At 45.6% G+C, this 23,063-nt stretch overlaps 1 protein-coding gene and 1 long non-coding RNA gene across 2 annotated transcripts in view; one reads left to right on the forward strand and one right to left on the reverse strand.

Annotated features, from left to right (window-relative positions):
- The window catches only part of LOC120808255 (protein TANC1), a 28,634-nt gene extending 7,829 nt beyond the window's left edge, over nucleotides 1–20,805 (reverse strand). Inside the window, exons 1-17 of the mRNA XM_040161018.2 lie at nucleotides 20,686–20,805; nucleotides 20,408–20,504; nucleotides 18,942–19,130; nucleotides 17,282–17,374; nucleotides 15,602–15,732; nucleotides 13,734–14,019; nucleotides 12,859–13,140; nucleotides 8,597–8,713; nucleotides 8,168–8,458; nucleotides 7,238–7,359; nucleotides 5,240–5,471; nucleotides 4,222–4,388; nucleotides 1,792–2,100; nucleotides 968–1,168; nucleotides 774–877; nucleotides 545–653; nucleotides 97–219 (exon numbers count right to left, since the gene is read on the reverse strand). Coding sequence (XP_040016952.2) covers nucleotides 97–219; nucleotides 545–653; nucleotides 774–877; nucleotides 968–1,168; nucleotides 1,792–2,100; nucleotides 4,222–4,388; nucleotides 5,240–5,471; nucleotides 7,238–7,359; nucleotides 8,168–8,458; nucleotides 8,597–8,713; nucleotides 12,859–13,140; nucleotides 13,734–14,019; nucleotides 15,602–15,732; nucleotides 17,282–17,374; nucleotides 18,942–19,130; nucleotides 20,408–20,483 — 2,832 coding nt within the window. The 5' untranslated portion in view covers nucleotides 20,484–20,504; nucleotides 20,686–20,805. The remainder of the gene's footprint in view (nucleotides 1–96; nucleotides 220–544; nucleotides 654–773; nucleotides 878–967; nucleotides 1,169–1,791; nucleotides 2,101–4,221; nucleotides 4,389–5,239; nucleotides 5,472–7,237; nucleotides 7,360–8,167; nucleotides 8,459–8,596; nucleotides 8,714–12,858; nucleotides 13,141–13,733; nucleotides 14,020–15,601; nucleotides 15,733–17,281; nucleotides 17,375–18,941; nucleotides 19,131–20,407; nucleotides 20,505–20,685) is intronic.
- Nucleotides 20,806–21,132: 327 nt separating this feature from the next.
- On the forward strand, nucleotides 21,133–23,055 carry LOC120832878 (uncharacterized). Its single transcript, XR_013451502.1, has 4 exons — nucleotides 21,133–21,423; nucleotides 22,230–22,403; nucleotides 22,673–22,747; nucleotides 22,894–23,055. It is a non-coding gene; the product is annotated as an uncharacterized LOC120832878 (long non-coding RNA).
- Nucleotides 23,056–23,063: the final 8 nt, after the last annotated feature.

The following is a 23,063-nucleotide window of genomic DNA, read 5'->3' on the forward strand; positions in this document are numbered from 1 at the left end:
CGAAAAAAAAAAAGAAAAGATCGGCCCATCTCGATATGTGAGGTATTTTTGAGTGGATAAGTGTTTTTCTTTTTATTCAGCGCACACGTATGTCACCTTGATGTTGGGTGTGTAGAGGTTCCTCAGGGAGGCCAGTGCTGCAGACAGACTGTCTGTGCTGCAGTTCACCCACATTGCCTGAAGAACGCTGGAGGACACACCTGTCTTCTTACTCAGACCCTGCAAGTGTGTGAAGGAGACGCAGAGGTAGTGAGGGAGAGAGAGGGAGAGTTAAGCTTGCTCAGATGAGATCCGTGGTGCAGAATTTGAATTGTGTCCCAGGAGTAAAGCACTATGCAGGCCATGCATTCAAAGAGAACAATACTCACAGTGTCATCGGGGGTTATATGAATCGGAGCAGTGCTAATGTGTGTGGGTGGTGGTAGGGGACAGGGTTCCACTCCCGTGTTTTAGTGTTTGGTGCAATAAAACTTGTTTGGAAATCAATGGGTTCAGTTCTAAGCTCCATGAGTGGTTATATGCTCAGCATCACGGTTCCTGTTACCTTGAATATGTGAGCCTTGAGGATGTGGTGTCCCAGTTCCATAGTTTGCTGCCGGTTCAACTTGCCCTCCTGTCTGGAGAACATAAAGGCCAGGAGAGCGTGGCCACTCCTGCAGACATATTGTATTTATTTGACAACAATTGAGGGGGGGATCAATTCACTACTGACCAAGAGCAAATATATTTAAAAACTCTTCTGCTGTCTAATGACTTTTGCTTGCAAGTCTCACCTTGGGTCACAGAGAAAGTCACTGCTCTCTCCATCGGCTCTCCAAACCAGCCATTCTCTGAAGGAAGGATGACACAGCATGCGTGTGCCGTCCCTGCGTCTCACCTAGTGACACAAATGATACAGAAAACTCCTTAAAATGTTTGTGTGTATAAATCATTATCTGCCTGTATGTGCAGCCCTGTCAAGTCTTACCATGAATCTATTAAGGCTGTCTAATCTCAGCTGGAAGTCCTTCCAGTCCAGCTCCCCTCTCACACTGCCTGCATTCAGCGCCCTGAACATTTGTTCATCCGTCAGTGGGTGCAGAGACGCCAGCGCCACGTTCAGCACCGGAAGTACACGTTCAAAGGCGTCTTTATCCGGAAAGCTCACGCGACACATCAGCAGGTACACCTAAAGGAAAGCCATGAGGTTATTGATGTACGCGGGCGCTCATGGCTGCCTGGTATAACCTCACAATATCCCACATCATTTTTTTCACATTGATTATGTAATCATTAAATCATGACATTTCTAGTGTGTATATAATAACAATTGCTCATCTGTTGCGCTGATTATTATGTAATATTAAAATGCACCTTTCATTTGCTGTAGTCATTGTGGGCTATTTTTGGCCCTTTGATTAAGTCTTGGATCCTGTCATTTTCTTTCCTTTCTTAAGCGCGTGAGTACAGTACACATTTTCTTTGTTTCTTGAGGAAAACATGTCTGACCAACGGCTGTCACCTGTGTACCTTGTCTGGGGATTTCATGGGCTTTGATTGTTCTGGCCTTCAGGCGAAATGCCATTTCACGGCAGCCAGCTCACCGGGACGACTGACAGGTGCTAAGTGCAAGACTGTGAACTTGACCAAGTGAGAAAGAGGAGAAGGGGGTCCGAACACGCACCTACGGTCAAATGTGTTGTTTTAACTCAACACTGTACATATTGAGTGACCTTTCAGCCAACATGAACTACTGCCCGTTGGGTACAAATACGCCTTGAATGTGTGTAGTCAACGCTCTTCATATCTGACCTCTGAAAGGGACACAGGCACCACCAGGTAGTTTCCTCCTTTCAGAGCCAGTTGGCCCTTATGGAACAGATCCAGGGTCAGCTGAAGGTACAGGATGGAGCCGTGGCTGCGGGTCGACAAGTGGCTGCTGAACTTGCTGAGAAGCAGCTGGTCGGGGGCCGAGCCCGTTGGCGTGGTGACGTTGGCGGCGACCTGAGTGCTGCTGTTGACCCGGCGATGGATGTAGTCACTCAGGTCAGCTCCAAGATCGCTGCTGTCCGGCAGGATGTCCAGAGAGATGCCGGAGAAGGGAAGGAGCGTCGTGATGTCCTGCAGGAGAAGAGAATGGAGTGATTATGGGTGATTTTTATTAAAACGGATAACACCCGCCGTCAGAAACACGTTAAAATTAATGGAATATTCGCCTGCATGTCTTTGGAGCATTAGTTAGGGAGAAATTAAAAAGCACTAAAACAGGGAGCCAATCCTCAGATGCTGTTGACTCTGACTCATGCAGAGCCATGGGATACAGTACAGTAAATAGTGTGACAATGACTCAAGCTCCCTCATTGCTCACAGGCATCTCTCAGAGTCACATTTCATCTCCTCTCATGCCGTCCTGAGCTGCTCAACACCGGCCAAAACCAGCTATGCAGATCCATGTTATTGCGGCGCAGTTCCTCATTAACGAAGAATGACATTTTGGTTCGACGACAAGTAATTGACCCGTTGTCTCGGTCTGCACTCAGACCTTTCCCGTCTGCTTGTGAAATATCCATGTTGTTGTTATACAAGAGGTCCTGTGAAATAGCTGCCAAGAAAAGGGAGAGAGGATGACGATCCGATCAGGAATCAGGGATCCTGGAAGCTTTACTGGCCCCAACACAATCACTATAAACATGTGTAATAATATTCAGCTCTGGCAAATGTTTTGGAGTTTGGAATAATAACTGCACTCTCCAGCTTTACATTGCTGTATGTAATGGTTGCTGACTTCAAGTGTATCATAAAGAAATGACCCCAAATGTGTTTTGTGTTTTGTGTAGTCAACTCTAATCAAATGATGTAACCGGGTGTCGAGCTCCAGACTCCCGGCAGGTTACGAGTAGCATTACCATCTATTCAGGGCGTAATCCATGCAGCATTTGGAGGCCTGGCTTTGGCATTGCACAGATGCGTCTGCTGTTTGGTGGGATTACCAACCGGAGTGAGAAAATACAGTACGTCAGACTAAAGAGATTGACGATGCCAAAAGCTGCGATGTCTACGCCCCGGCGGTAAAAGCACAACAATCTACCCAGTGCGCTTAGACGAAAGAAGGCGGCACGTCGGAATGATGCTGCACTAGAAAAATTGGCCATGAGTAAGAGGTTTTTGAATAATAAATCAAATAAAAATCTGCTAATGAAACACGTCAAAATTTGCTTGGTAAGGTTTATTGAAATGGAATATTTAGGGCTTTAAAGATAAATGGACCTTTTGAAATTAGCAGGTCAAACTCTATAACCTATAAGCTGTATTTCATCAGTGTTCACCAGGAAGCGTTATGTGACACAGCAAGAGAGCAATGCTCAAAAGAGTTTTTCACTTCAATTATTAGTAATTAGACAAATATACTAACTACGATTTGCTTTCGAATCCAATTCAACAATCCGTTAGGCTCTTTATTTTCATGTCCTCTTGTCGAGTGAGACGTTTGTCGCTGCTGTCCTTGATACTGCTGACATTAGTGCATAAAACTGTTTTCATTTGAAGGACGTTTCTCTGCTGTCTATTTTGCTTCTTCTGTTTTTTAGCTGGTTAGGGATATTATTATTGCCTTTTACTATTGCAGTAAAATAATGGAGTTCGTATTTTCTACTTATTGTGAATTATTTAGTTTTACATTTTATTTAGCCTTGGACGGCCTGAAATGAAAAAAGCTAGGCCACTCACAGTGCTGCAACAGAAAAATCCCTCACGCCCCGAAAGACAATGTTTACCCGGAGACGACAACAGTTCTCTGGTTTGCATGAAACCTGAGACTGCAAACTGAAACGTGTACAAAAACGTGTCTTTGTGTTGTTAAGTTGAACAGTGGCAAAAATATTTGATGAGCAATTGCACAATCATGGAGTCTAATACGAAGTTGTTAAATCAAGAACAGCTCGGTCAGGTTGACTAAGAAACATACGCAACACTTCACACATCTACAGCTAGTTTCAAATGTTGGCAAAAATCCCTGTTCGTTTTAGATTTTTCCTTTTTTTAACCAGAGCACCTGAAGGAAACCAGGCGCTGGGCGAACTATGCTGTTTATCAAGCTATTTCAATGAAGTGAGAACCACACTCTAGTGTCTTCCATTGTTTCAATGTGGGAGCCAGATGTGTGCAGTAAGAACATGTGTTAATTGTCATTTGGGTGACCGAACCCTTTGAGACAGGTGTAATAATAGTTCTGATGTCACTCACCACCAGGCCCGTCCTGACTGTGACCACCAACTTCAGCCAGAGAGGAAATTTGGAGATTATTTTGGGGATGAAAGTGGCGATGGTGTCCCCATAGTCGGGTTTATGGAATTCTGCCTCATTAAGACTGTCAACCAATATGATGTAGTCCTCCTCAGGTAGCCTGCGTTCTGAACAGAACAAAAAATGAACAAAACAATGGGTTGAAGCACATTAAAAAAGCCAGATACATTGGATTAGCATTAGAGCCCAGGGGCACATCATGAGGAAACAATGACAGATGGTTTGACAAGCTTTATCTAATTCCTAATAAGACTAAAATTGTTTTCCACAACAGGATATGTTGAGAAAAGCACCAACTGCTGATATTGATCAAATTCTGCTAAAAGGGGCCGCAGGTCGTTGTTGTTTATTAGCTTGAAACAGGACATATCCATCATGTTTCACATAATTTAAACTGCCAATGCTTCTCTGTGAGCACGACTCACACACTCAGGCAGAAGGGCTCTCAATTTATTTTTTTTCAAACCTGCTTAATAGTGATGGAGTAGACAAAACACTCCTCGGCTGCGACTGTGGAGGACCCGCTCGTAACAACACAATCTCGCTGACTGACTATATTGTGGGGAAGTAAGGTGACTAATATGGCCCTGATGATTACCGCCATTCACAAGCATTTTGTGACCTTGATTTTCTGTGGGATGCAGAAATTACGCTGATCTTTTCTCTATGTAAATGACCTGACATCTGTTTCACACTCAACCCTGTTTCAAATCATTGACTCAAGCTAGAAAATAAGACAAGGGACAATCACAGAGTCATCAATTTTCGACCGGAGATGGCGCTGGGCTCCTAAATTACGTGGTGAACGCGGTTTTACACCGTACAACAGATGTTATTATGAAATTTTGAATCTCACATTTGTCTTAAACTGTCCTTGTACGTGTCTGTGTGTGTGTGTGTGTGTGTGTGTGTGTGTGTGTGTGTGTGTGTGTGTGTGTGTTTGCGTAGACCTCCTTACCCTTGCGCAGGCTGGCTATGGGCTCCAGGATGCCCTTGCGGAAGGCAGCGATGGGGTCTTGGACGCAGGATCGCAGGCTGAGTGTGTTTTGTAGCTGAGGCTCTTGTACCAGCAGGTCCCTGTACGGGCCGAGCTGCGGCGCTCTGGCCAACAGGGCAGCGACGCTGTGCACAAACTCTGGCACCAGGCAGGTGTAGGTATTGTCAGCCTGACAGAAATGGTACGCTACCACCTGACAGAAAAACAAGACAGGTAAAACACTGACATCACAGAGTTGCTATCTTCATCAGGGTGTTACAAAGAATTATCTGTATTTGGGTCTAAATGAAATAAATACATCAGGAGGTTTCAACAGTGGGAGAATTCATGATTGCATTGGACCATGTCAAGTTTTAATCATGCATCTAATGGGAGGAGCTCCCGCTGAATATGAAGTTGGTCCATGTGATCAGTTTAACTGGGCTGTATGAATAGCGTTTACCCAACAACTTTTAATATTATACCGTGCGGCATGTCTGAATATTGAATTTAAAACTATTTACACCTTTGTGCTTTCAGTCCACAGCATATTCGTTTGTTGGCAGATTTTATTTGTATTGGCAAATCTGAATCATCTGAAGTCTTTGTGCTTTGGCTCAAGCAGCTACTGTTTGCATAATACAGAGAACAATCTCCTGAATTACTTGAAAAGCTCTTATGTGATGAATATGAAGGGGGAGGAGGGACAGGGCTTATTTTCTGTTCATATTCTAAGAATGAAAGGAGAAAAACAATCCCTAAGATTGTAGTATTGCAGAATATTAAACAATCAGGGCCACCATAAAATAATACCCAGATATAAGCACAGAAATCCTGTTTGTAGCAATCATTGAGATAACAAAGTCATAACATATAGTCTCATGGAACTCGACAACGAGAGCTTCATTTAATATTACTGCCCAATATCTATTTAACTCATTCAGTAAAGAGTTGGTTTATTGGAGCGACAAACTGCAGCGTAAACAGCTGCCTGACGCATGAAACACATCGCTACAAATAAAGGAGAGCCAAACAGAACAAAAGCATGAAACAAAAATACATTAAGATGAATGGCAACTGCTTGTCCGGTAGATTAACATAATAAGTAATACGTCTTTGCAGAAAAACCCATCGATGGTATTTGCTCATAGGGCTGAGATGGGTCCCAGCCTTGACCGTGAGTGAACATCCTCACCATCACAAGTAGTCTGACTAGTTCCCATGGAAACTCTCATTGAGGCCAAGTTAGTAAATTTAGCAGCTTCCATGTCATCCATGTGATGCAATCAGCAGCGTGTTCTACATGTACCACCAAAGACAGGAGAAATCGATGATATTCCAATGTTGTTCCAACGATCAGAATCATAGGTCTTTAAAACAGTGTTTCTCTCTCTGAACCGATCCCTCTGTAACAGCCATTGCTCCTTACAGCAGTGCTGTTTATGATGCTGAGTGTGAGAGTGTGTTTAAGTGGAGTTAAGACTCTGGGATTGGCTTGTAGTTCTGATTGCCTGATCGAAAGTAAGAGGAGAACATCGATCTCAGTCGCGTATCTTTTCATTAAATGTGCAGGCACTGCTAGCACCTGGTTAGCTTAGCATAAATACCAGAGCTTAGTATGAATACCAGACTTCCCCAGAGGGGAAACAGCCAGCCTGACTCTGTCCAAAGGGAATAATTCACCACCACCTCTGAACACCACAATGGCTCACTCACATGATCTTTTGGGATCTGTATCATTTATACAACAACCAACTATAACAACGCCATTTTTATCCTTGTGAGCGTTCATTTCCTTGAGTGTATACGGGTTGCCTAGCAACTACTCCTGGCCAAGAAATAGCACATGAGTAATGAACTTCTCATTTTACACCGAACCAACACTTTAAGGTTAGAGATGTAAAACGATGGTCCTCAAAGACAAACAAATCTGTGTGTGTGTGTGTGTGTGTGTGTGTGTGTGTGTGTGTTTTGCGATACCTTGGCTGCCAGGCACCTCACAGCCTCCTTCCTCTGCGCCGCACTGTCGCTTGTACCCGCAGCAGCGCTCTGCTGGGAGTCAGCAGTCTGTTTGGAAGCTGCTTTTCCCTGCTTATCCCCACCTGAACAACAAACGCAAAGCTGCCATTTATACTCGTTGGATGGAGTCTCCGATGTGAGCACAAGAACGCCAGGAGTGAAGTAGAGAGACGATTAAATTGCTGCAATCAATTAGTGCACCTGTAAGCAAGACTGGCAACTATGGCTGCACACCTCCTGCTATTTCCCCTCTGTTCAATTGATGAAAGTGAAAACATAAAGTACAGATATCAGTCATATCAACATTGCAATGATGCAACATAAAAAAAGAACGGTGCCATATTCTTTTAGTTTTACCATTTCAGTAATAGTTTCCCATGCGTTCATAGTCCTACAAATACTTCTCATTGCACTGGAGGAAAAGGCCGGTGAAATATGAAATCTGTCCTTACTTTCTTTCTTATCTCCAGGTGTGTTTAGTTGTATGCTACAACAGACATTCCCAGCATGTGACAGCATACAACATGTATCTATTGTGCTATGCGCAAAACATGGCAAGTCATGTCAAACCTTATTGTTGTCTGGCTTGTTTTGCTTTTTCGCAGAGGGAATGAAAAAAGCAACAATCTCAGTCTCCTCACACAACTGCAATCAGCAGAAAAACCACAGGGGAGGACTTGAAAGAAGAGTGTGTGACCCAGTTACCAACCCCCCCCCCCCCCCCCCCACCTTCCAGAAAAGAGACATTTTCCCTTAAAACTTTACAGGAATTCGGCGCATACCGGAGAAAGTACGACCTCAACTTTGAGCGTTCTTAATGTTTTCTTACACTAATGCTTTGGGACTCGAACAAAAACAAATTACTGCTCCGAATAAAGGAAGGAGTCTCACATCTAGGGGAGGAGCTGGGGCTGTGAGGGATGCTGGGACCTCCCTGCGGCGTGCGCGTGCCATGGCAGCTGAGTGTCACCAGCCGCCAGATGATAGCGGTCTTGCCGGATCCTGCGTTACCCACAATGACAGCGCCGCGACCCTCGCAGCTGCTTGTTTTTCCGAGGACCTCCTCCAGGCGCGTGAAGAGCCAATCCCGGCCGACAAAAGGTGTCTCTGCGGTGATGCCGGGGACTTCGAACAGCAGCGGTTTGAGCATGATGTCGGCTTGCTTGAATGGCACTAATCTCCCTGGACGGAGAGGGAGGACACAGTCAAAGCTGTTTGAAAATGGGTCATTTAGGCGGAGACATTGGAGATGCAGAAGTTTCTGCACCATGTTTATGTGTTTACACAGCGATTTCACCCTCAGGCTAAGCCCCAAAATACCTTTGGCGTCATCACTTGTGCGTCCCGCTGTATTGTGTTTGCGGACGGAGCTCCGGTGTCCAGCGGCCCTTTGGTTGTCCAGATAACTCAAGTCTTCCAATCGCGTGGAGCTGGTTGCTGCGAAAATAGAGGTAACGGACTGAGAGTGTGAGAGAGATGCAGGAAATGTGCAAACATACACATGCATAACGCACAAGTGTCATATTCAGTGCCGGAGTCAATAACTGTATCCATGGAGACATAAACAGTCTCCATGGATGTGCTCTCATTGCTCGGTGACCTTGAAATGACAAGAGAGAGGAAAAGCAAAGAAAAGAGTCATCTCACGTTCTCTAAACCTCAAACTCACACAGGATTGAAAGGACCAAATGTTTCGTCCGGTCTCACACTTTAGGGCCCAGAATTTGAGGGGCTCACGCGTTTTCTGCTGTGACGCAAACGCGTTTCAATCGCAGGATTACAGGCATTCTGCTGGCGACCAAGTAAGACACACAGAAAACAAATGCTGTACAGAAGAGTAAGAAACGGACCGAGTTCTCTCCCACATTCCCCTCTCCAGCCTCCTACTCACACTACGGTTTACAGGTCAGCCAGGCTGACGCTCTGCAGTTGTCAAGACATTTAGCAGAGGTTTCAGTCCAGGCTTCAGCGAAGATTCAAGACGTGTTCTTTGTGTAATCGGCTGGATATTTAATATGTGTGACCTGCCAAAAACGATAATTCATTGCACCTATCACAGTTTACCATTGTGCATCAAAATATAAGATGTAGTTGATTACAACTAACAATTAATAAAAGTGAAGTATCGTAGTCGCAACAAAACTGAACATTTGAAGTAGCAAGAACATTTTTCAGTGCAATCTAGTTTTGTTACATCCTCTTTTTTCTTACCATTTTGTTGTTGCTTTGGCAGGTTTTGCCTTTATTTAAATGTTGCCAGGATTTACCTGGGAGACGATACACAAATAGAAATAGAATGCAACAAAATAGCCATGATTCAAACTCAAGAGACTAACTAACATATAAGGGTGTTGATGAAAAAACAGATTGCATTTTCCTAACAATGTTCAAGCATTGTCAGGTTCAGGCTCCTGCAGAAACATTTGGGTCTTAGTCAACTGCTCATCACTCTTTGGAGCAGTGCACCAGTAAAAAGGGAAAACATGTTCTAATATTGGTTTACGCGAAGCGTAAGGAAGGATTCATCCAGCATTATTTAGTTGATTAGTTAATATCAAACGGCATTCATATTAAAGTATATAAAATGACTACCGAATAAGAATTACACTGCATGTTTTCAATGGCCAGCCCTCCCCGCCGACTATTTAATTCATTAATTAGTGTAATATTTCTAAAAAGAATCCTCTGTAAACTGAAAATCTGGCATTACCTCAATCTCTAATCCCGTAGGAAGTGAAAAAAAAGCAGCGCTGCACTCGCCTATGAAATCCTGTAGATAGACCGACGAAGCAGAAGTAGACAGGAAAGTGCGGCAACTGGACAGATGATGACCTTACATTTACCATAATCGTGTACTGTACATGTTAAATGCATTTGTTGATCTCAGAGCATCCGAGGGAGACATCGCCACACATCGCTGAGCTGTTACCAGCTTAAAGTTTTAAAACAGCAATTATGGTCTCGGCCCGAAGATGCTGGCCGGCAACGTCCTTAAGCCTCCTTCGTCATAACAAATCACCAAACACTCAGACGTGAGCAACATAACAGGAAATCTGTTCATGTTCTCTCGACTGACATTTAATGCTCACTACACAGTGTGACACAGCACAGATTCTCCTTATTTGTATTTTTGAACAAGAGGAAAGACACGTGCATCTGCGGTTCCGCCCCCCCAGTCAACACTTTGGCAGCTCGTATCACATTGTGATGCATGTAGCCTCCCTGCGTGCGTCCAGCATTCTGCAGCAGCAAAGTGTGAGAGTGGTGTTGAGCCACTGAGGCCGTATCATAATTTGCAGGGCTTTTGAGAGCACAAGGAACCTGCTCTGTGGAGTATTAGTGGACAATGACGGGCTCCTTGATGCAAGACGAATCAATTACTCCGTGAATAGAACGATTATGCTGATAGAAAAGAAAAAAAAAATTGGTGCCAAGCAAGTAATGAACCCTGGCTCACCGGAAACAGGAAGGTGGAGAAATCGCTCCTTATTGTCCTGAGCTGTAGTGGAGAATCAAAAGAACATCCAGTGAAGGAGGTGTGGAGGGGGATGCGCTCCCCCCTCCACCCCAATCCAGCCCGACGGGACCCAGTGCACCACACTCACTGCCTGACCTGCAGCGGATCGTCGATCACTCGACACTTCAAAGGTCACCTCCGCAGCCCCGGTCAAAGCCCCAAGCATGCCCGCCACCGCCGGTCCGTCATGAGCAACTAATGCAATGACTCTACTCAACCGTTTCAATCTTAAGGGAAGTGTGCGACATTTTGGGAAATGCCCTTGTTCCCTTTTTGGCAAAGAGTTTGACGAGAAGATCAACATGGCTCTTGTGTCCGTAACTTAGCTTGGCTAAGCACAAAGACTGCAACGGTGCAACTAGCAGCACCTTTAATGGCCACTAGTGAATATATAATATATAGTTTGTTTAATTATAAATACATTAGTAAGGTACAAAAAAACAGTGCAAAAACTCAGCTAGGACTAGTAAATAACTATATATTTCTATATACTATTTTTTTCCAGGTCAATGATACTGTATTGCCTAAAGTATTGGATGAACGTGAATATGTGGAGGAGTCTGCTGCATCGTCCCATAATCTAAAAACAGGATGTAGGCCAGTGGCCGTGACCCGTCACATTATAACGACCTTTAAGAGGATACCAGGAAAACATCTCATTACACATCATGTCTGCAGTTGATGCACTGTCTGTCTCTGACTGGTTCACGAAAAAATAAATACAAGAGTGCTTTTACCACTCGATCTGCCGACAGACATCATGCTGCATGACGCTGACGGCCAAAACCACCCCAGTCTCAGCCCACTGCGGAGCGGGTGAGGTGTGTAACCTCTATCGACTCTGCAAACTTTCCTTTTGTATTCCTGCGCTTCAAAACGTTCTAATTTATCCCAGGAAACTTTGAGAAAAGCTACTTCCATCCATTAAAAAAGTTGCGAGGCAGTTAATGGGAACAGACAGCAAGGAGATAAAGGTGATTGAACTACCATTTATTCTAGACTTTAAATTATTCATTGAATAATTGGAAAATTAAACCTGATCATCTACAATTTTAATTAAAATATATCTTGATGTTCAGCGGCTGCTAATGTTGCGACGAGTTCTTTATACAAACTGCGTCATTAATTTTCTAAGACATAACATTTAAAGTACTGGGTAATATGTGTTTGCAAAGCCATTCATTCATTCTTCAGGGAATAATACAAATGTCACAAGTCTCTTAATGAATATCATAATTCATACGTTGCTTTTCTATCAAATTTCGATGTGGGGTAAAATGTTAGCGGCTACAGAGCTGCGCGGCTCGATTTCTCTCTACTCTGAATTTCATCACGGTTGCCTGACTGAAAGCACCAGCTGACAGAAGAAACTGGCAGGCGTTACTGTGAATCCACTCCTCAGGGAATCTCTTCCTTTGCTCCCAACACAAATGAACTGACATCTAAGGGAAGAAAAAGAGCCCCGTGCACAAAGCAGAGATCGTGACTGGCGAGGGAGGGGTGGGGGGGTATTTTGATGACAACTAGAGGCCTCCCGAGACATTTAGCCGGTCCTGCTCACTGTGTTCGGCCACTAGAGCCCCGACTTCAGGGCTTCAAAGTTTAGCTTTACGCATCCCAGAAAATCAGCCGCTCTCAAATATAAATTCAATCAATCTGCCATTCAGTCAATATTTATCAGCCCATTAATTAATCACCCGGGTCACAGCTGTCACATTCATACTCTCATTCACCTACTTCATCTACAAAATGATTGCGGCTTGAGGCATCTGCACCAAAGTAGAAGTGTAAAAACAATCTGTTTTAGTTTTAAAGGAGTTTCTGTGTGGGTCTATTTCTTGGCTCGGAGCAGTGACTTCCTTGCCTCTCTTGTCCGCTGGTGGAATGGCATCCTTGATGTTACGGCAGGAGGAAATATCCTGTTAATTAGTGAGCTATTGAGGATTTTTATTCCTTTTGTACAGAGCCAGGCAAGCTGTTTCCCTTCAGTCTTTATGCCGAGCTCAGCTAACAGGCGGAAAAAGAAAAAAAAGAGTCACGACCATACAAGAAAAGGTAAACGTACCTGCCACTGAATTCGGACGGGGCAACACAAGGGAGGAAGTGCTGTGAATGTGGTGCTGTGGGAGGGGTCTTTTCGGTGCCGGGGGAGTCCTGGGCGCCATGATGTCAGTGCTGGGTAAGGCCTCATCTGGTAGGATGATCACAGCGTCCCTGGTCGGCCCGGGATGGCGGTTCTCGCCTGCATAACCCATTGCACAGGCCCCGCCCCCTGGGCCGTCATCCGTGGTCAGCACCTCACGGGAGGCGCTGCGCTCCCCATTCTCAGGAGGGCCAGTGGTGGTGGCTGAGCCACAGGAAGATATAGGTTAGGCGATGCAAGGCAGCGGGGGAGAAACACATCACACTTCCAGGCCTTCACTTGCTCAATTGCATTGTCTTATCACTAAAAAGTGACTAGAGACATAAAATTGAATTAAATTATTTTTCCCTTTGCACCTCACTGTTGTTTCAACTGTACACTCACAGTTGTATTGTACATGATGCACTTTTTTGAACTTTTGCATCTATAAATACAAACTCTATTTAGGGAGAAAAAGTGTCCTATTTTAAGAGAATCAGACCCATAAGCAACAAAGACAGCAGTGTCCCAGATTTGACAGGATGGAGCAGAGACCTTGAGGCTGAAGTGGCACAGGCGACGTAGAGGAGCTATCTGTGGGGTCGGGGTACACGTGTGACAAGGACCTAAAAGTGACTGATGCTGTATCTAACGTCCTGTCACCATTTAGGAAGGTGTGGCACTTTTAATACGGTGACGATGCGTTAAAGTAAAGCCAGTTTGAGCACACAGTTTTTTTTTAAACATCTATGCATGATCAACTCTCCCCATGAAACACACATTGTTTTCCAATAGATACACGTGAGCAACTCCCTCACCTTTGGTTCCACTATCTTTTCCCCCCAAGGTGGCGGTCGGGCTTTGAGGAGGAGGCCCGGGGCTGAGCGGTGCAGCAGCAGGACCAGGGGCGGAGCTGGGCCCCGTGCTGGAGAGGGTTCCACCGGGGCTGGTGCTGGAGCCGCAGTGGGACGAGGGTAAGAGCTGGGTGGAAGGCGGGCCTCCAACACTGGCGCTCAGGGTGGAGCAGGGGCTCTCTGAACAGGGGGAGGCAGTGCTGCAGGTGAGGGTGGGGCTAGGACTCCCCCCCTGAGCAGAGGTATCAAACTGAGAGGGGAACAAAGAGCATAAATATGTTGGTACACAAAGTTTGGATGTGTAGAGAATCACAGGGAAGGCGGATCAGCGCAGGGAGAAAGACCAAGACTAAGTCGTGACTGTCAGTTGGCACCATTTTTAAAACTGCATGAAAGTGTTGGCCCTCATGCACTGTTTTGTGTGGCCGAGCATGTTTGTGGTGCACGCAGATGGGAAATTAAAGGATAATTCCAGTTATTTGCATCCCGGCTGTCATGTTCCCAGTATTTCACGACAACCGCCAGCTGCGTTCAAAACCACTTCACGTGCTGGAGACATTTATAACTCACTGTCTAAGTCATTGTACACACATTCTGCTGCTCCACATGGGGCCGATTTCACAAAGACAATGTGGGAACTTTTCACAGGTGATGTATTTTAAGGGAAATCCAATGAACACACCATCAGACGGCCTCAATGAGAGTACTAGTACAAAATAATTGCATATTATATGGACGTTTCAGTAAACGGGAAACTACTTTGGGTTAAGGTCGCATCACAGAGTGTGTTACTGTGTTTAAAGGATGTGCTTCAGTGGGTTTGGTGTTAGCTGCATGATTTTATGATAAATTCCTGGAGAAAATGTGTGTTGAAGCTTCAGAGTGAAAAGAAACATAAACAAGAGGCCGGGTTGAAAAAAGAGACAGTGAGAGATTATTTTTCAAGTCGTATTGCGGCTCCGTCTCTACATATCACGTATTGATAAAGAGTATAAATACATGATGTATACATGATAACAGGTACATCTTCACAACATACTGTAATCTAACCTCCAATAAATGATATGGTCTGTTTTTAGAGAACGAAAACATATTTTGCACACATGTGTCAGTTATATTGTTAGTTAAGTATTTACTATTGTCTCTCGTGGAGGCATTTTTCACACCATGTTTCACTTTTGAATACCTGCTGACATTGATCAATGTACGTGACCTTTTCCCGGCGTCAAATGAGCCATTTGAAATGTTGAGAAGAGCTTATAAAACACTCTCAAGGACTCCAAAGACATTTAAGTCAACCGATGGTGTAGTTTTTATTTGTTTAATTTTTAGATGTCACATGAATTTAAGGCCACATTTTTGCAACACGGACACTGTCGGGAGAGTAGAAACGACTCACTGTTATTACCAAAGCCTCATCCATCTTAGCCTGGGACAACCCACATTGCTCATATGAGCCTCGCTATCGCGGTGACACTGAATGAATCTGGAGCTCAGGTGGTGGAAGGAAGCTGAGAAAATGGGCCGCGGCTGAGCAACGCAACGGCACAGAGATGGAGAGGCACGAGCATATGCAATAACACACACACATACAGCGAGTTCAACCAAACAGGGCTCCGGGTGCAGAAATGGAGCCGCGTGGAGGCATGGCAACGCAACAAATCACACACAGTACTCCTTGCACTCAATTTAAAATAACCAAGTAATTATTTGTAATGTTAAAACGGAAAACTGAGATCCTGACAATGTGAGGGCTAAATAAAGCGGGTAGTTTCACACACCATCCATCCTCTGTGACAGTGAGGGGCCGGTGAATCGATGCGATGCCCTACCTTCCGTTCCCTCCTGTCCTCCATTGGGGAGCTAGCAGTGCCAGGCGTTGCTTCTCCCAATAATAAGCATAGTCTGGTCATCAGTTCCTGGGTAGAAAGGGAGGAGCCCAGCTGAGGCTCCACGTGGAGGTCTGGAGAAAAGTACACATTCAGGACACGCGCATTAACGAGCCGAATGCAACACGTTGAGAGGCCAGATGAGACCGGCATCCAACCCACGGCCTGGTTTCAGCGCGGCTCGCTGCCGAGGTTCCGGCCCAGCAGCATCGCTGGTGAACTGCGAGAGATGTTCGCGTCCACAGGTCAGCACAGCCCCCAGCTGCCCTGATTATCAATGCAAAGACTGTGGCTTTCCGGTCTCCCCCGGGTTGAGGCGGCGGCGAGGGGCTGCGCGAGGTGGCGAGTTTGCCCGTGCACACGCCTGCCAGGTGCTCTCGGTTGAGAGACGGGTTGTGAATTTCAATGAGAGCAGAGCGGAGAGAAGGAGTGCCTTGGCTCATGCCGTCTCCGTCGCTGCAGGAGAGATCGGCTGACACAGACCATGTGCTGCATTCATTTATCACGGTTTAGGACCCCCCCCCCCCCCCCCCCCCCACCCCACCATTGCTTTGACCTCCAACCCCGGCTGCCTCAGGTCCGCGCTCGCCTTCCGCACAGCGAGGCTTTCAAATCCGTTTGCGCGTCTCTGGGCTCCACACAGCTGAGTGATTACAGTTCTCACGCCTCACCTCTTACTCTGAGTAACATGCATATTGAGTAGGCCTACAAACAGGATGACGGGACATCACGGATTGCAGGAACAGATCACTCCTCCTCACAAACATCTTTGCGCTTTAGACATTCATTTCGCACTCCCTCCGCTGATTCTTTCTCATCCTGTCCTGCCGGCTCACTCTCTCCTTTCAAAAGCCACTGCATCCCATCGCTCTTACGTTCAACATTCAGCGTGAGTTGAAACGGGAGTCACGGCCTTCAGAGGGTCAAGGTCAAACTCGAGAGGCAACGTGGTCAGTTTTGTTCCACGAAGCGCCCCAGTTCTAATCGCCGTGGGTCCTCTCTTCACTTCGTAGCCTGAAAGGCTTGTAGGGAGGATGGGTGTGTATTTCAGAGAGCGGGAGGAGAGAAAACTTTGCATATAGTCAGCAGTGCACTGAGTTACAATCTGGAGTAACATGAGGACACACTGAATGTCCAATACTATTCATCAAATCACCGAGCAGTTGCCATTGGAAACGGGAAGCTCAGAGGTGCCTGGCAACCGGGATGGAAGATGCCTCATAAAATCGGTTTAGCCTAACGATAACCCTCTGGTCAAACACACAGAGGAAGCTGTGTGAGACGTGGCTATTTACAGCATTATTCATTTAACCTGACTGCACAAGCAGCATGCAGAGAAGAGAAGAGGGCACGGACTCTCTCACGGAGAAACTGAATTCAAACAAAACCACAATCAATTGCACTGAGGATCAAACCATCGCTGTCCCTACGTTCATCTGAAATAGAAAACTTAATGCAAAGCCTTTCGGATGTCATTAAAAGCACAACCACGCGCTCACTTTCTCCTTTACCTCATCACTCACTCCCCTCCACCCCATTCGTTGTCACTCAGCCTCCGTGATCAATACCTGGAAAAAAAGCAGAAATGACGCTAAACACACTCCCACACGCAGCTGTTCTCACCTCTGCGGTCTGTCCTGCCACGGCACGAGGCAAAGACGAGAGGCTCTCTAGCGCCGGGAAAGCCGTCCACATCCTCCAGCTTCCTTACCCGTCCTTCGGCCACAGCGGAGAGGGAGACAGGAGAGGAGAGGGAGGGAGAGCAGGCAGGGTGGGAGAGAGGGAGGGATTGAGGGTGGAGATAAGGAGGGATATGAAAGAAAGTGAGAGAGAGAGAGAGAGGGAGAGAGAGAGATTAAGCCACCCCAGATGAGATCTGTGGTGCAGAATTTGAATTGTGTCCCAGGAGGATGAAGCAGTATGTACAGAGTGAGAGCAATGCATGCAAACAGTACCATGTTCACTGTACCGTGGGCGTTTATCTATAATATATTAACACTGCTAATGTGTGTGTGTGTGTGTGTGTGTGTGTGTGTGTGTGTGTGTGTGTGTGTGTGTGTGTGTGTGTGTGTTTGTGTGTGTGTGTGGGGGGGGGGGAGATGGCAGGGACAGCGGTGCGCTCATATTGATGTGTGTGGGTGTGTCTCAAATTTATGCAACAACACATCTGAGGGCTCTTGGAAGCGCAGATTCTTCAGGACTGGAGATCTTTCAGGAGGATGAGATGTGATGGGAACACAGAGATGCACTCGAGCCGCCACACTCAAGGTTATTCCGTGTTCCGTTCCCACAGTGAGGAAATACTGCCGGATTCCCACACCGGTTAACATTCGGTATACTGTTCGATCACCGATGACACGGAGGCCGTGACAGCGTGCGCCATGACTTGATGCTCCTCGTCATGTGCGTTCGCTGTACCGGGGGAAGCGAGGCAGGGCGGCGTGCGACGAGAGGCAGCGGCGCCTGCTTGGTTGTAGGACACTGCCACCTGGTGCTGCAAGAGGCTTCAGCCGACGGCGACGAGAGTTTGAATGAGCACAAAACAATGTGGCGTTATGTACGGATTAAACAAAGCGTGTTTAAACTGCCAATAATGTCTTTGTGATTTTTACTGTGGTGACTTGATGAATGCAAAACAGTAATGTGCCCATGGATGTTTTAAAAATGTCAATAAAATAATGAAAAGTCCGTGAGGCAGTATGTGCATTGTAGAAAATCATATTTGACCTTTCTCTATTTTTTTTAAGTCCTCTCCTCCCGGCCTTTACTAATGACGTACGCACGGACGTGCAGGGATTGACTTGAAACACGACTGCAGTGGTTTATTTGCATGAATCGAACGAGTGGTAGGCCTACTCCATTTGTGTCGGTAAGCGTATGCTGGCATATTTGCAAAGCTATTGACCTTTGGTTAAGATTTCATCTATTCTGCTATTCAAAGAGTTGTATTTAATTGAGATTTAGTATAGATCCAAACTAGCATTGTGTCTAAAATCTACCTAATTGGGTTTCTGGCCTGAAGTTATGTTATTTAATCATTTACTCTGACAATCTGTCACATGTTTTGGAGCCCTGGGGGCTCAGCCTGTATGCTCTTGCATTCGCTGTCACATGTATGGAACAGCTGAACGCACAGAAGCTCTCAGCCAACCAAGGCAAACCCATGAAAGCATTCTGCTATTTCTGCAGCTATTCCCTGATGCGCGGCCTCTTGTCATCCTCAGTTGTTCGCACTCAGCCTCTGCTTTGTTCTTCCTATCCACGCTATTTCAATTCAACCCACCTGTGAACTTGATGCACGACCGGGAGGCGACTATGTCGGCCTGGCGAGGGAGAAGAGGGGAGGAGGGCAGCGAAATGGACGCCACTTTGGTCAGTCTCCTCGGCTTCCCTTGGCTCCCGTGGTCCTGGCGGTGCGTGGCACGACCGCCACTGCCCCTCTGCAGAGTGCTGTGAGCGCACACCTCACTACCTACGTGGACGAGATGTGTGTAGAGGAAACACAGCGATGGAAGGAGAGAAAGAAACGCTCTCAGGGGCATCATTTGGAGGAGTTGAAAAGGCGAAGTTGATTCAACAGAACTGTGACTGCGCAGCAGATTTAACACATTGCAGACAGATTAGTTTAAAACACGTCTGCCATGAGGCTGCGACGGAGCCAACGTGTCTTGTCTTGGAGGCATATTGCTGAATGAGGTAATGGAAAGTGGGCAATGCCAGAACATCTATTTAAAGTAATGGGATCACACTCAATATAAAAAGGCAGACTTGTTATATTTCAATTCAATATTCAAACCGTTTTCATCTCCACTCGTGCTGCAGAGCCATTGGGCCTCGTCCTGTGTATTTTAATAACCATTACGCATGAGAAGTCATAAAGCCAGGTGATTACAGAGCCTGCATTGCCACTTAGATGGGTTCTAACAGATTGCACTACTTTTCCCAGTGGAATAATTGAGTCTTTCACTTTCTCTCGCTTTGAATGAGTGAGTTTTTAGCAGCTCTTACCGTGAGCCAAACAAGGACTCATAGGTCCACATGATTTGCTGTTGCATAATTCCTCAAAGATTTAAGGATCACAGCCTCGAAACCGTTCATGATCCCGCTTTGACAAGAAGTGGGATCGCTCTGCAAAGGATCAGAGTCTGTAAACACACTATATCATTTTTAATGAGACTGACACAGTTCTCTCTATTCCTCTCTGCTCTCGCCTTCCAGAGCAGCATATTATCAAATATTAATGGGCAGCATGGTTGCTCTAATACTGTTCATCTATCTCCACTGTGCAGTCCGAAACCTCCTCGGAACTGCAGCAAGTTCTCCCTGTGAAAAGCACCAACATCGCAGCTCCTGTTATTTCACTGACGTTACTACGAAACGTTCGGCAAGTACGACTCTTTCATAACAGGAGCGCAGATTGGTCTCATGCCCTCGGAGCCCACTTGCAAATTCTTGTGATATGCAGTATGTTTTTAGTAGGTCAGGATGTTTGCTTCACCCACTCCAACTTCTCCTGACACACTTAAATTTCATGCATGGGGACACTGCGTGAAGGACAGAACACACTGATGAATTAGGTTAATTGAAAAGGCTCCACTTAAATCACCCGAGAGATGAGAACCTGAATAACGCCATTAAATGATGCAATGTCTAACGTGTAAAGGGACAGAAATGCAGTCTTGATACGATTTAAACTGCAATATAAAATAAAATAAAGATACACTGCAGTTTCAGGGATTCGGCCCTTACCTGCCTGACCCTTTCTGTTTTTTTCTCCTCGTTTTCCTCCTGCATCCCTCTTGTTTCCAAACACTGCTCTGAACATGATCTGTTGCTTCACTGTCTCCTGCCATGTGAAAGATAAGGCAAAATGTTTATTACAATGAGGAACACGTCATTCAAGCAACACTCCCCACGATAAGGTTAGTACAGTACAAACAAGCTGCTTTAATTCGTGTCAAAGACAATGAGTCATTTCTTCACATTTTTATCATTAGTACAAATTAGAAATGATTAACTCAACGTACCTGCTCTTAGGTGTTCTCTGATGCCCGCGTGTCTTCTCGTAAATGCACGCAGAGCGGATGGCAGAGCGTTTAAAGTGGCGGAGTCCAGTTCAGAAGTGCTGCACCTCGTCAGTCATCTCACAGTGTGCTGGAAGAAGATCCGTGCGCGCGAAATTCACGCGCTTGTTCCTCTTCTGCGATGGGCTTTTTATTTTTTCATCTAAACGTTTTATTTATAGCACACCGCTGCTGCTATAACACCCGAAATGATAATAATAGTAATAACAATAATGATAATAAAACAACATTGACTCCAATACTTTCCAACATCGGATAAAATAAAATATATTTGGTTTTATTCAAACATTCAAAAGAGAAATCCGGAAACATCTTTCACCCATAAAGCATTTTTCTTTGAATTATTTTCAAGTGACATTTTCTTAAAGGCTTCATGTGAAAAAATAATCTACGGACCAAAATAAAAAGAATGATCCTGTGCGCTTATCTGCGCCTTACAGTAATGAAAAATAGCCCCATGTACGGACACCTGGGGGCCACAGTGTGAACAGCACCTCCCTCGTGGTCCTCAAGGGGGCGACAACGAGCCGGACCCGAACATATTTAAGCTGGCAGCGGATCGCCTCGCTCTCTTTCCCCGCCGTTGCTGCGCAGAGGAGAAGTCACGAGGGAGGCCCGAGATGTTCCTCATGATGAAAAGTAACCCAACGTTGCATCGCTTGATCGTCATCACGGGCTGCTGTAAGTATGGTAGCTTGTTCTCGCATTGTTCAGGGAACCGATAAACGGCCGTTTGATGGTTCAGTTTTCTCGTCGCCGGTGTGGACACGTGTGTGTTCACGTGGGCCATTTTGTATCCGCTTCACATGAGTAACGTTGAGATGGCTAACGTTAAGCTAGCTGGGCTAGGCGGCTGTCCCAGTGTCGCAACGTCAAACTCTCCAAACTAATGAAGGAACAAGGAAGTTGAGGTTAATCTTCCAGGACGTTAAACGTATTCATTCCAATCAATAAACCCGTATTTACATTAATAATTGGCTTTTCGAAACGTTTTAACCGCGTGTGTAGCAAGGTTTAGCATTGTACTGGGATAGCCTCATTGCTACCATGCTGTTAATGCTAATTAGCCATCTTTATTTAACACTAATAAAATGTGTCCCAACGTGGTTTCAGGGAGAATGTGATGCTTGTTCATGCAACATCTAACTATTAAATGTCCCGTGGTCGCATTGACGTTAGTGTTAGTCTTTCTTTGTGCGAGCCCTGTCGAGCTGACGTCATGGATGACTGAATTGTTCCACTTTAATCTTTCCCAGTTAGGACTGTCCTACCAACTAGTGCTTATTATATTAACGACCGATTTCCCTATTTGGAGTTAAATGATGCAAATGCATCAGTCTGCCCTGCATGTCGGATGCCAATGTGTTCTTGCTGTAGCATCCCAATATTTTAACATGTTGCACGAAGTGGACAGATTGAATTTACCACAATCAGACGCTGCTTTATAAAAGCAGGACTAGAAAATGACTTCTTCCTTGTTTTCCAAGCGTATCAAATGCTGTTTGGACACCTGTCGGAGCCGGATGGAGGCTGAGGGCTCTGCCGGTCATTACGCTGCTGTTGTGACACCACAATCTGCCATGGCAGTATGATAACTAAAGGAAATAAGTCCCAGAGAGGAGCCCGGACAAGAGGACGGCTGCCATCTGCTTGTGCGAGAAGTATGTTACCCGTTTCTCTCTGCAGCGACTCGTGCTGGGGTTAAACCGTGTCGCTCGCAGACAAAGCTGCATCTTTGACAGCCTGGGCTCTCTGATGTGAGAGACCCCGGGTTTTATTAATTCAGATGCAATATTAAATGTCCCTGCGCTTTCTGCTCGCCTCTTTTCCATGGCGTCTCGGATTGAATGTGGGAGGATAAACTAAATATTACACGTTTGTAAAATACTGTGAGTGAGCTGGATGTAATGGTGTTTTTCCCCTGTTCCAGACTTCTTCAAGGCTTCCAGAGGCTTAAAGAGTCGACCCATCAGAAGAGATTTTCTTCTCAGCTGATACTTTGCAGGTGAGCCATTGTTCGGTTGGGAGACTTTGCCTTTGCTGATGCACCCGCGGCGGGCTAGCGGAAGTCTTTACTTAGTCAATAGCTGGAGGCACAGCAAATTTTAACTTTCAGTGATGCATCTTATAATTTTCTAATTTGTCTTGCAGGTCAAAGCGGCAAACGCCTGGATGAAAGCAGACCGGTGGAACTGCTGGCTTCATTTTTCTGAAATGTGCCATTGGCATAATGATTCCACACCGTATGAGTCGCTGCAATGTGAAAATTGAACTACATTTTGTCTGTTTATAAAAACAAGATTAAAGACTTAAGCAGTCTG

Source organism: Gasterosteus aculeatus, chromosome 12 (genome assembly GCF_964276395.1).
Source record: "Gasterosteus aculeatus chromosome 12, fGasAcu3.hap1.1, whole genome shotgun sequence".
Lineage (NCBI taxonomy): Eukaryota > Metazoa > Chordata > Actinopteri > Perciformes > Gasterosteidae > Gasterosteus > Gasterosteus aculeatus.